At 38.7% G+C, this 12533-nt stretch overlaps 1 protein-coding gene across 18 annotated transcripts in view; it reads left to right on the top strand.

Annotated features, from left to right (window-relative positions):
* Window positions 1-396: 396 nt before the first annotated feature.
* The window catches only part of FIP1L1 (factor interacting with PAPOLA and CPSF1), a 78617-nt gene continuing 66480 nt past the window's right edge, over window positions 397-12533 (top strand). For 9 of the 18 annotated variants that reach the window (XM_042984534.1, XM_042984532.1, XM_042984523.1 and 6 more), the window contains exons 1-5: window positions 398-690; window positions 1845-1889; window positions 1993-2032; window positions 9841-9898; window positions 11004-11107. In XM_042984534.1, the coding sequence (XP_042840468.1) occupies window positions 606-690; window positions 1845-1889; window positions 1993-2032; window positions 9841-9898; window positions 11004-11107 (332 nt within the window). In that variant the 5' untranslated portion in view covers window positions 398-605. Of the gene's footprint in view, window positions 691-1844; window positions 1890-1992; window positions 2033-9840; window positions 9899-11003; window positions 11108-12533 lie in introns of all 18 variants that reach the window. The other 9 variants (XM_042984536.1, XM_042984535.1, XM_042984527.1 and 6 more) reach the window with 3 other exon arrangements.

Here is a 12533-nt window from a genome sequence, read left to right as displayed (position 1 = left end):
CGTTTGCTGTTAAAATTAAATATTCAATAAAGTAGGCATTGTTTTCCTCTCTAATGAGAAACGAGTGATAAGGTAACAATTCTGTGTCGAGTGATACAACATGTGAAGAACGATACAAGGCCTTTAATAAGATTAAAACACAGCCAAAAAAGTTGAGAAAGAAAGCGTTAAAGGAGAAGGGAAAAAAAGTACGCTGGCCGGCATAGGCAGTTTATCAGAGGAAAGGGTGGGGGAGGGGAAACCTCCCCGACGCAGGACGCCAGGGGAGAAGGCCACGCTAAAAAGGCAAAACGGGATTCCACAGGGGCGGGGCCAACTGCGGCGCGCATGCGCAACCAGGTCCAGGTGGCCGGCGCCGCGGAAGCGAAGCCTCCTAAAGACGCCGCGCGCTGGAGCTGCTGCTGCGCCTGCGCAGGCGGATCGCCGCCGGAGTCGTCTTGTTTGCAGGCTGAACGCCGCGGCCGCCTTTCCTGGATTTGAGTCTCGCGCTTTCTTCGTTTGCTCGCCGGCGGGTTCGCGCCCCTCTCGCGCCCCCGGGCAGCGAGGCTGGGAAGGGGTTGGAGGGGGCTGTTGATCGCCGCCTTTAAGTTGTGCTCGGGGCGGCCATGTCGGCCGGCGAGGTCGAGCGCCTAGTGTCGGAGCTGAGCGGCGGGACCGGAGGGGATGAGGAGGAAGAGTGGCTCTATGGCGGTACGGAACTTCCTGTCCCTTCTCTCACTCCCGGGTTCTCTCAGGCCTGCCCTCCCGGCCCGTCAACGGCCGGCGTCCTGGGCCCCTCATGCCGCCCCTGGGGCCTCTGGTACGGAGCCTCCTCCGGCCTGAGAGTTAGGCCGAGTGCGGCGTGCGCGTTCCCGCCTCCCCGCCCCCAGCCTCCTCCCGCCCAGCCCACGCCCCCATCACGCAGCCACCCCGCGGCCGCCGGGCTGGGCCGGGGGCTGGGCACCGGGCCGGACCCCGTCTCCCGGTCCTCCCCGCCGGGGATTCCCGGCCGCCTCGCTTCCGCGCTCTTTCCCCTACTGTTCTATCTCGATTCTGAGCTCTGTTGGTGTGTCTGTTCTTGCCCCTTGGCTGTAGGATGCCCTCCCTGCCCCTTTCTTTCAGAAACAGTCTTTCTGTAATAATAGCTAAATAAAGTTGATGCTGTAAAACTAACGTCTTGTTTCTTGATGGTCAGTTTGTATGGAATGCACCTGCAAGGGTACCTCCTTGTCTGAAAGTCGTGCTTTAAAAATAATTAATTAAAAGAGAGAGAGAGAGAGAAAGAGATGGAATACATTATGGCCCATAAAGAAAACCCCGAATGTCTCCTGTATTAAGGTGAAGTTTTTCTTTTTTAAGAGACTGCTCTTTAACCCACATCATTAGAAGTATCTCATGTCCCTTAGCCTTATAGTTTTCAGTTATCTCATATATATCTTTTTCCCCCAAAATAGGTTCAGTGCACTTTGTACTCCCCTCTTGAAAGGGACTTGACATCTAGCTTTTAACTTTTCATTAAGTCACAGTCTCTTGTCTGTTAATGATAAGTAGATTTGAAAGTTAATTATTTATTCCTTACCTAAAATATGTATTCTTTAGTGTAGTAAAAGTGCACGTTTGAGCACCATGCAGCTCCTTGATGCTGTGGCTTTGACAAACCTGTAAAATTGTCTCTGGTGGCAAGATTCAGCATTAGTAATATTCTTTGGAATGTAAATGTGTAGGGTTTCCTTAACAAAGATCTAGAAATTTTTAATGCCTCTTAAATTAAGCTTACTTTTATAAAAGTAAAGTCTTTTTTTTTTCATAAAAGACATATCTTGTTAAGTCATTATAAGGTGATCTAACTTTGGATGTGCTTATAGGCCCATGGGACGTGCATGTGCACAGTGATTTGGCAAAGGACCTAGGTTAGTGCTTGTGATGATCACTTCAGATTTTCATAATACTGGTTTCTTTAAGAGTGGTTTGTTTGTTAATTTTATTTATTTATTTATGTATTTTTTTTGGTAGATGAAAATGAAGTTGAAAGGCCAGAAGAAGAAAATGCCAGGTTAGTGGAACTTGTTGTCGATACTTCTGCAGATTGTGTGGTAACAGTGGTTCTGTCGACACATTGTCAAATTTATTTCATAGTCTTTGGCTTAATTACAGCACACTGACTTAAAGTTCACAGGCGTTGAATCTGTTAGAGTTTTCTATTTCAGGACCTAATCAGTTCTGTGTTTATTTGCTAGTGTAGGGGACAAAGTGTTTGAGGTAAGGGTTTGAATACTCCTCACTATTAAGTACTTTGTACTCTTAAGTGAGTTCAGAAGTGGAATATACGATTATAACCATTAGACTAATAAGAAAAAACTTTAAAAAATGTTTTTGATAAAAAAAAAAGAATCCTTTAAATTACTAGTTTCACAATAACCTTTGATGGTGTAGTGCACTTTGGTTATCATTTCCATGTTTTAAAATATTTAAAGTCAGATATTTAATGAATTTGTTATAAGATTGATTCCCTTTGTTAGACTACTAGAAATACATGACTATCGTTTATAGAACACATAAAAGCAGCTTGAAACTTCTCCAAATTTCAAAACAATCACACATGGGAGTCCGTTGACATGCTTACATTACTGATCAAATGTAGTATCAATGCCTTGATGTCCCATAATGAAGGCATGGTTAAAAAAAAGAGCTTTGAAAGATTATTTGGGTTTAAAAAGTAGAGAAAATACCATTTTACACCTGCTAGTATGGCTGTACTCAAAAAGAAAGTAACAGGTGTTGGTGAGGACATGCAGAAATTGGAACTCTCATACACTGATCGTGGAACTGTAAAAAGGTTCGGCTACTTTGGAGAACAGGCAGTTCCTCAAAAGGCTAAGCACAGTTACTATATGATCCAAGAATTCCAGTTCTACATAGATGCTTTAGAAAAATGATACGTATCCACACAAAAACTTGTACATGAATGTTCATAACGTTATTTATAATAGCCAAAAAATGGATATAAGTGCCCATCAAATGATGAATGGATGGACAAAATATGGTATATTCATACAGTGGAGTACTATATAGCAGTGAAAAATGAACTGCTGATACCTGTAACAGCATGGATGAATCTAGAGAACATTATGCTAATTTAAAGAAGCCAGTCCCCAAGGACTACATATTGTATGATTCTGTTTATATTAAAAGTAGAGAATAGGTGAATGCATAGAGTGGTTGGCAGGACCGAGGTCAGGAAAATGGGGAGTGACTATTAATATACGCAGTGTTTCTTTTTGGGGTGATGAGAATGTCCTGGAATTAGGTAGTTGTAATGGTTGCACTATTTTGTAAACATATGAAAAGTCATTCCGTTGATTGCTTTAAACGAATGGTTTGTGTGCATATGAATCTGTTTCAAGCTGGCAGGGTTATACCTTGGAGATACTGTGGGTTCAGTTCCACACCACTCCAATAAAGTGAGTCAGATGAATTTTTTGGTTTCCTGGTGCCTATAAAAGTTATGTTTATAATGTTGTCTCTTTTTTAAAATGGTTTCAACTTTTTTTTTTTTTTTTTTTTTTGAGAGAGAAAGAGGAAGGCAGAGATAGGGACAGAAGATCCAAAGTGGGCTCTGCTCTGACAGCAGCAAGCCTGATGCAGGGCTCAAACGCACAAACTTCGAGATCATTACCTGAGTGGAAGTTGGACACTCAACTGACTGAGCCACACAGGGCGCCACTATACTGTAGTCTCTTAAGTGCGATGGTACTATGCCTAAAAGACAATATACGTACCTTAATTAAAAACTATTTTTATGCTAAAAAAAAAAAAAATCCTAACCATCATCTGAGCTTTTGGCAAGTCATAACGTTTTTGCTGGTTGGAAGGTCTTTGAAATTGAACTCTGCTGACTGATCAGGGTGGTGGCGGCTGAAGGTTGAGGTGGCTGTGGCAGTATAAGACAATGACCTCTGCCACGTGCACGGACTTTTCCTTTCATGAACGACTTCTCGGTAGCACATGATGCTGTTTGTTAGCATTTTGATAGTAGAACTTCTTTCCAAATTGAAGTCAATCCTCTCAGACGCTGCTGCTTTATCAGCTAAGTTTATGTAATATTCTATATTCTAACTCCTTTGCTGTCATTTCCACAATCTTCACAGCGTCTTCACCAGGAGTAGATTCCGTCTCAAGAAACCACTTTCTTTGCTCATCCATGAGAAGCAGCCCCTCATCTGTTCATGTTTTGTCCTGAGATTGCAGTAATTCTGTCACATCATCAGGCTCCACTTCTCATTCTAGTTCTCTTGTTATTTCCACCACGTCTGCAGTGACTTCCTCCACTGAAGTCCTGAAACCCTCCCAGTCATCCATGAGGCTCGGAATCAACTTCCAAACTCCTCTTCATATTTGGTATTTGGACCTCTCCCCATGAATCATGGATGGATTTTTTTTTTAATTTATTTTTTAATTTACATCTAAGTTAGCATATAGTGCAACACTGATTTCAGGAGTATATTCCTTAATGCCCCTTACCCATTTAGCCCATCCTCCCCCCCCCACAACCCCTCTAGTAGTCCTCTTTTTGTTCTCTATATATTTGTTTCTTATGTTTTTATATTATTTTTGCTTCCCTTATGTTCATCTGTTTTGTATCTTAAATTTCTCACATGAGTAAAGTCATATACTTGTTTTTCTCTGACTAATTTCACTTAGCATAATACTCTCTAGTTCCTTCCACGTAGTTGCAAATGGCAAGATTTCATTCTTTTTGATTGTCGAGTAATACTCCATTGTGTGTGTGTGTGTGTGTGTGTGTGTGTGTGTGTGTGTGTGTGTGTATATATATATACACACACATACACACCATGTCTTCCTTATCCATTCAATGGGTGAATGTTTTTTTGTTTTTTGTTTTTTTTCTTTTTTTTCTTATTTCTTTTTAATTTTTTAAATTTACATCCAAGTTAGTTAGCATATAGTACAACAATGATTTCAGGGGTACATTCCTTAATGTCTCTTACCCATTTAGCCCATCTCCCCTGCCACAACCCCTCTAGTAACTCTCTGTTCTGCATATTTAAGAGTGTCTTATGTTTTGTCCCCATTCCTGTTTTTATATTATTTTCCTTCCCTTATGTTCATCTGTTTCGTATCTTAACTGACTGAGCCACCCAGGTGCCCCCATCTGTTTTGTGTCTTAAAGTCCTCATATGAATTAAGTCATATGATATTTGTCTTTCTCTGACTAATTTCTCTTAGCATAATACCCTCTAGTTCCATCCACGTAGTTGCAAATGGCAAGATTTCATTCTGTTTGATTGCCGAGTAATACTCCATTGTGTGTGTATGTGTGTGTGTTGTGTGTGTATATACATATATATATGTACATACACACTGCATCTTCTTTATCCATTCATAATGGATGGATTTTTTTTTTTTTTTTCCAACGTTTATTTATTTTTGGGACAGAGAGAGACAGAGCATGAACGGGGGAGGGACAGAGAGAGAGGGAGACACAGAATCGGAAACAGGCTCCAGGCTCTGAGCCATCAGCCCAGAGCCTGACGTGGGGCTCGAACTCACAGACTGCGAGATCGTGACCTGGCTGAAGTCGGACGCTTAACCGACTGCGCCACCCAGGCGCCCCAGGATGGATGTTTTTAATGGCATCTCGAATCATGAATCCTTGCCAGAATGTATTCAGATTATTTTGCCCAGATCTTCCAGACAACTGGAATCATGGTCTCTGACAACTATATGCTTATGAAATGTGTTTCTTCAGTAATAAGACTTGAAAGTCAAATGACTCCTTGATCCATGGGCTGCAGAATGGATATTTGTTTTATGGGGCATGGAAACATTAATCTCCTTGTGTGTCTCCAACAGAGAGCTCTTGAGTGACCAGGCACATTGTCGATGGGCAGTAATATTTTGAAAGGAATCTTTTTTTCTGAGCAGTAGTCTCAACAGTGGCTTAAAATATTCAGTAAACCATGTTGTCAACAGATGTGCTGTCATCCAGGCTTTGTTGTTCCACTTTAGGGCAGAGCACAGGCAGAGTGGATTTCGCATAATTCGTAAGGGCCCTAGGATTTCAGAATGGTAAATGAGCATAAGTCACCAGCTGCATTAGCCCCTGACAAGAAAAGAGTCAGCCTGTCCTTTGAAACTTTGAAGCCAGGCCTTGACTTTTCTTGAGCTGTGAAAGTCCCAGATGGCATCTTCTAATAGGGGGCTGTTTTATCTACATTGCAAATCTGTTTAGTGTAGCCACCTTTATGAATTATCTGAGTGAGACCTTCTGGGTAACTTGCTGCAGCTTCTGTATCAGCACTTGCTGCCTTGCCTTGCACTTTACGTTACGGAGATGGCTTCTTTCCTTAAACCTCACGAACCAACCTCTGGTAGCTTTAAACTTTTTTTCTTGCAGCTTCCTCACCTCTGTCAACCTTTACAGAATTGAAGAGAGTTATAAGGGCTTTGCCCTGGATTAGCCTTTGGCTTAAGGGAATGTTGTGACTGGTTTGGTCTTCTGCCCAGACCACTCAAACTTTATATCAGCAGTAAGGTATTTTTACTTTCTTATCATTCGTGGCTTCACTAGAGTTTAGCTCTTTTAATCTTCTTCAAGAATTTTTCTTTTGTGTTCACACCTTTGCCAACCAGTGGCAGAGGCCTAGGTTTTGGTTTTTGACATGCCTTCCTACTAAGCTTAATCATTTCTAGCTTTTGAATTAAAGTGAGAGACCTGTGGACTCTTTCACTTGGACACTTAGAGGCCATTAGAGGGTTGTAAATTGACCCAGTGTGGATATTGTTGTGGTTCAGGGAATAGGGAGCCTAAGGAGCAGGAGAGAAAGAAGAGGTGATGGTTGGTCAGTAGAGTGGTCAGAACACACAAAATATTTATTAAGTTCACCATCTTAAATGGTTGTGATTCATAGCTCCCCAAAACAATTATAATAGTAATATCAAGGAGCACTGATCACAGACCACCATACTAAATACAATAGTGAAAAAGTGTAAAATATTACCAGACTCACCAAAATGTGACAGAGACACAAGGTAAGCGAATGCTATTGGAAAAATTGCACTGCTAGGTGACACAGTGTTGCCACAAACCTCAGTTTGTAAAAAATTTATCTGGGAAGTGCAGTAAAGTGAGGTGTAATGGAGCCAAGCATGATAAAAGGAGGTACGTATGCACTTGTTAAAAAGTGAATGAAGGGAAGAAGTAAGGCATAGAAATAGAACTACCTTAAGGGATGCTGAAATTATATTTCCTCACTTAAAAATATCCCCTTTATTGGAAGACTTTTTTTTCACTCATTGCTATATCATGTGAAATTTTATCATTCAGTTTTGAAATTTGGTCCAACCCAGTTCCTAACCCTAATCTCAGTTACTCACAAAGTTGATTTGTGTAGCTTATAGTTATGAAAGTAATTGAAAACTTCTTCATACTGCTTTTTAATTGGTGAAGAATCAACGGATAATGCTACAGATTCACAATTAAATACCTTTTTTTATGAGCTAATCTTTATTCCATTAATTTTGTTAGTATTGGTTCTTGGTTACAATCCTTGAAGCCTATTTTTTGATTGAATGAATGTCCTTTAATTTTTTTTATACTCAGTGTGATTTTTTTTTCTTAAATGTTTGTTTACTTTTGAGAGAGACAGAGACAGACTGTGAGTGGGTTAGGGGCAGAGAGAGAGGGAGACACAGAATCCGAAGCAGACTCCAGGCTCCGAGCCGTCAGCACAGAGCCCAATGTGGGCCACAAACTCAAGAGCTGTGAGATCATGACCTGAGCTGAAGTCGGAGGCTCAACTGACTGAGCCACCCAGACGCCCCTTAGCGTGATTAAATGTATTGGAGGAAAGCCTCTACCTTCCTTGAGCATTACTGTCAAAATGTCTTTATATTCTTTATTAAAAATTTATTTGGAGAGCTATTAAGTTTATTTCATTCTGTGGAAAAGTTCTACTCTTAAAGCTTAATTTTTCTAGAAAAAGCTTGTAATTTTATATTTGTAGCATTTTAATGTTGATAGGGAATTAAAACTTTTAGAAGTATTGGGTAAGGCATGTTCACCAAACCCGTGTTCTGGTATTCAGCTTGGACTGATCAGAGTCCTTGCTATTAGAGTTCTCCCCAGCTTCTTTGTGACTGGTTCATTGTTACAACTTCTTAACCACTGTATTATGCTGTGTCCAATTTTGTCATGTTGTTTAGTCCAAGGTTTGGCTAACTACACTGTTCCATGGCATAAAAAGCATGCTAAACTTGTTTCTGGCTACCTAGAAACTTACTTAAGCAGGAGGTAAATGTACTGAAAAATTATAGTTACATATTTTCTTGGGTCAAGCAATAAAACAATGAAAACTTCACATTCAAATTTTCAATTATTATCTTTATTTTGCTTTATATGAGGATTGTACTACTGTAAAATACCACTATAGAGATTGCATTGACTTCTATAAAACTGCTTGACAAAACGAAGTTTAGAAGAGAGAAACAAATGTAATGAAAAGAGGTTTGAGCTATATCGACATCTGGATATCGTTCTCAGAAATCCTACTAAATGTGAGTTAGTTGCTTTGTACTTCAGTGCCTTTATTTGTAAAATGAGTTTAATGGTTAATTCCCACTATCAAAATTCTAATTATTGAAATATAAGAAACCAATTACAGGGGCGCCTGGGTGGCTCAGATTGCTAAGCATCCGACTCTTGATTTTGGCCTAGGTCATGATCTCAAGGGTTATGAGATCCAGCTTGGGATTCTCTCTCTCCTCTCTCTGCCCCTCTCCCTTCTTGTGAGCACATGTGTTCTCTCTCTGTCTCAAAATAAATGAATCATTAAAAAAAAAGGAAGCCAATTACACTATAATACTATAAGTTTTATTTGATGGTTAATGACCAGATGCTTGAGTCTCATGAGAAAAGAGGGGTTTATTTTTTTATATCAGTTTTGCTTTAATAAGGCAAATACAGGTATTAACTGGACTTTAAAAAGTTATTAGTTTTGGCCGTGCCTGGGTGGCTCAGTTGGTTAAGTGACCGACTTTGGCTCAGGTCATGAGCTCACAGTTTGTGGGTTCGAGCCCTGTGTAGGGCTCTGTGCTGACACCTGACAGCCTGGAGCCTGCTAAGAATTATGTGTCTCCTTCTCTCTGCCCCTCCCCTTCTCATTCTCTGTCTCAAAAATAAATAAACATTTAAAAAAAAAAAAAAAGTGGTTTTTTTAATGCATCAGAATTAGGTCTGGAGCTCTTTATTGGCACCAAATTGGAAGATCGTCTTCTAGGAAGATAAGCTTTTCTTTAATCCTAAAATGTATTTTTCACGCAACAAAGAACGTGTGTCCAATAAGATAGGTGAAACAAAACCAGAACGAAGCATGTGTGTTAACTGAATACTGGTAGAGTTAATGTGGTCATATTAAAGTTCTTCAGTTCCTCGGGCGGCAGGAACGGAGGAAACTGTGTATTCTGTAGCCTTAGGCAATTTTAGTAGTCCCTGGCACATGGTGGATGTTCAGTAAAGAGTTAGGATAAGTAAAATTAAGTGTGATGAAGATTTTTTAAATATTAAAAAACTTGAACTATACCCCACTGTCAAGTTGCAAATTTCATATCATTAAAAAATTGTAGAGGCAGTTCCATTCTACTTTCAGTGTTGAGTCTGGATTTTATGCAAGGCAGCAGGAATGGTGGAATAACACAGGCAGTTTTTGCCATCCTTTTTCTTATCCAGTGGAGACCGTAATTTTAGGAAATTATCAGACATAGCTTAAGAATACTAGTATATCCTGTCTGTACCTCTGAAAAGTAATACCAGACTTATGTGCTTATCTTTATTATTCATAGTGCTAATCCTCCATCTGGAATTGAAGATGAAACTGCTGAAAACGGCGTACCTAAACCGGTAACACAAGGCTTTGAAGTCCAGTTACTTCCCTATGTGAAGTCTTTATCAGTAGTTTCCCGTTCACTAAGGAAGAAAGCCAAAAATTTAAGATGACTTTCAGTGTCCGGCATGATCTGGCCCCGTTTATATCTCCAGCCTCATCTGTTGCCATCAAAAACATAGTGATGAGAATAGTGGGAAGAGACTTCAGATGAAATGGAGCATGTGCAAAGACGTGAAGTTTAATCCTTTCAAGGAACTGAATGATTGTAGCTCAGCTAAAGATTATAATGAGACTCATTTTGAAGGAAGACTTTAAGTCCCACAGCACAAGTTTGAGTGCCATAATTTTTAGCAAGACAATTCTTTATATAAGTGATAGTCTCTGACCTCATTCATGCCTGTTAAAAGTGATGTGTTTTGGATTGAACATGTATTCTTGGTCTTACGAATATTTTAACATTCTGTTCCTGTATAAAAAAGAAAGAAAGAAATCCTTACTCTGCAGGCTTGAATTGAATACAAAAAAAATATTTTGCCTGAGGTGATCTACTTTTTTATTTACTGTTATGTGACCACAAAATAGCCTTTTGGAGCCAAAATACAACCTTCATAAATGGTCCTACTTTTTACTCCTAGAAACAAGTATTTCCTCAGTCACTTGCACCCTGGGCCTCGTCTAGCTATAAATGAATAACAAGAATTAAGTGAGCTGCTCCATAACGATTTGGTGCTTTTTAACCATGACGCTGTGACTCTTAACAGTATCCTCTTCATATTCTTGCCAAAAATTTCTCACTCGATTTTTTTTATAATTTATGTTCTAGATATTTTAGTACAATGCCTTAGATTTGTTTTGCAGAGAAGCATTTATAAATAACAGGAAAAAATATATGAGGTGTTATTTACAAAAAGATGCTGAAAACAGATTTTATTTCACATTCTTATCCCATTTTATCATGTAAAACAAAAGTTATAAATGAGGTAGCAGTGCTATGAGATTATAACTTTTTTTCTCTAAAACTACGTCAAAAAAACACAAAATGATTACTTTTTCACTTATTCATATTAGGTGTTGAGATGGATTATTGAATGTATTCTGTAATTGTTTATGTTGGTATAGAAAGTGACCGAGACTGAAGATGATAGTGATAGTGACAGTGATGACGATGAGGATGATGTTCATGTCACTATAGGAGACATTAAAACGGGAGCACCACAGTATGGGTAAGTTATTTTTAACTAACGATTACGTGCCTCAATGCAAGGTAGTGTGCTTATCTCAAACCAGTAATGGTTGATTCCATATTTTTTACATTTTTCCGTCTTACCGTGCAATGAAAGAACTCTTGTTAAAATTTCACCATGAGTTTCTAAAAGAGCAGATCTTAAAAGTTCTTGTCACAAGAAAAAAAATATATTACTGTCTGGTGATGGATGTTAACTAATCATTTTTCAATATATAGTATCAAATTATTATATTGTACACCTAAAATTAATACAGTGTTGTGTCAGTTTTATCATGATAAAAAGAGACTTCACCATGAAAATCTTTCTTAAAGATAAAGTTAATTTATTAGGCAAATTACGTGGAAGCAGCTGTTTTTGATTTCTGAAATTAAAGTGTTTTTATAAATGAATTGAATACTACACATTCTTTAGTTAGAGTTAAAAAACCTTGAATTACAGTATTCACCTACATTGTTCTTCCATTATATTATCCACAACCGTGTTTGGGTTTTTAATTTATTGTCCAGTAAAAATGGTATCAAAAGTGTTTCTTTTTGCTCCTCATAATGTATTTTTGAAGTTGTTCATTGTCCTGTAGGCTTTTTAAGCCAATATGTTGTATCAAGTTTTATAGTCTATAAAACTAGATCAAGTGAATCGACTGTCATTAGCTCGTTGAGCACATAAAGAATCTTCCAGAAAAGTTGGAAGGGAATATATTAAAGTACAGAATGTGATTTTGTTATGGTGGTAGAATAAGAGTCCATATTTTTTCTGTGTTTTTTCAGATTGGATGTATAATGTGGTACTTATGCATTAGGAACATAGAACTTTCATTAATTGCACTGTAATTCAGTAAGCAGCCTTATCTGGAATCAAGCAATATATACATAAATACTTTTGAGTATTTTATTTCTATAGCAGAGCCATTTTGTTCAGTTATTTTAGGAGCTTAAAGGTAACTCAGTTGTTGTTGTGGTCGGTTTCACATTATCAGCACTGCCTGTGTAATCTTAAAACTCTAGGGAGCAGGGTTGAGAAGAGACTTCTTCATATGAGGGGTAGATTGGTGTTCCATCTCCACGTAGTGTTGGGCTTCTGTATGATGCTGATAGGCCTTTGCCATCTGCATTATGCAAAAGGAACGCTGTAATCATTGTGTTTAGTAAATACTGTTACATAAAGTTATTTGTATCTGCATCTATAGAACAATTAAAGCAAATGGTGAGGTGTTTTTTTTTTATTAATATCAAATTTTTGTTAGGAATTGCAATCAAATGTTAAATGTATATAGACTCCCACAGTACTTTTTCTGAACTTTATTTCTTATAGCAATTTCCAGTTTCATGAAATATGGTTATTTTACCCATCATCTGGATTATACAATTTACATTTTGCTAGGTCTGCTTTATCATTTGTATGG

This window comes from Panthera tigris, chromosome B1 (assembly GCF_018350195.1).
Source record: "Panthera tigris isolate Pti1 chromosome B1, P.tigris_Pti1_mat1.1, whole genome shotgun sequence".
In the NCBI taxonomy this organism is placed as follows: domain Eukaryota; kingdom Metazoa; phylum Chordata; class Mammalia; order Carnivora; family Felidae; genus Panthera; species Panthera tigris.
This window is presented reverse-complemented; position numbering and strand designations above follow the sequence as displayed.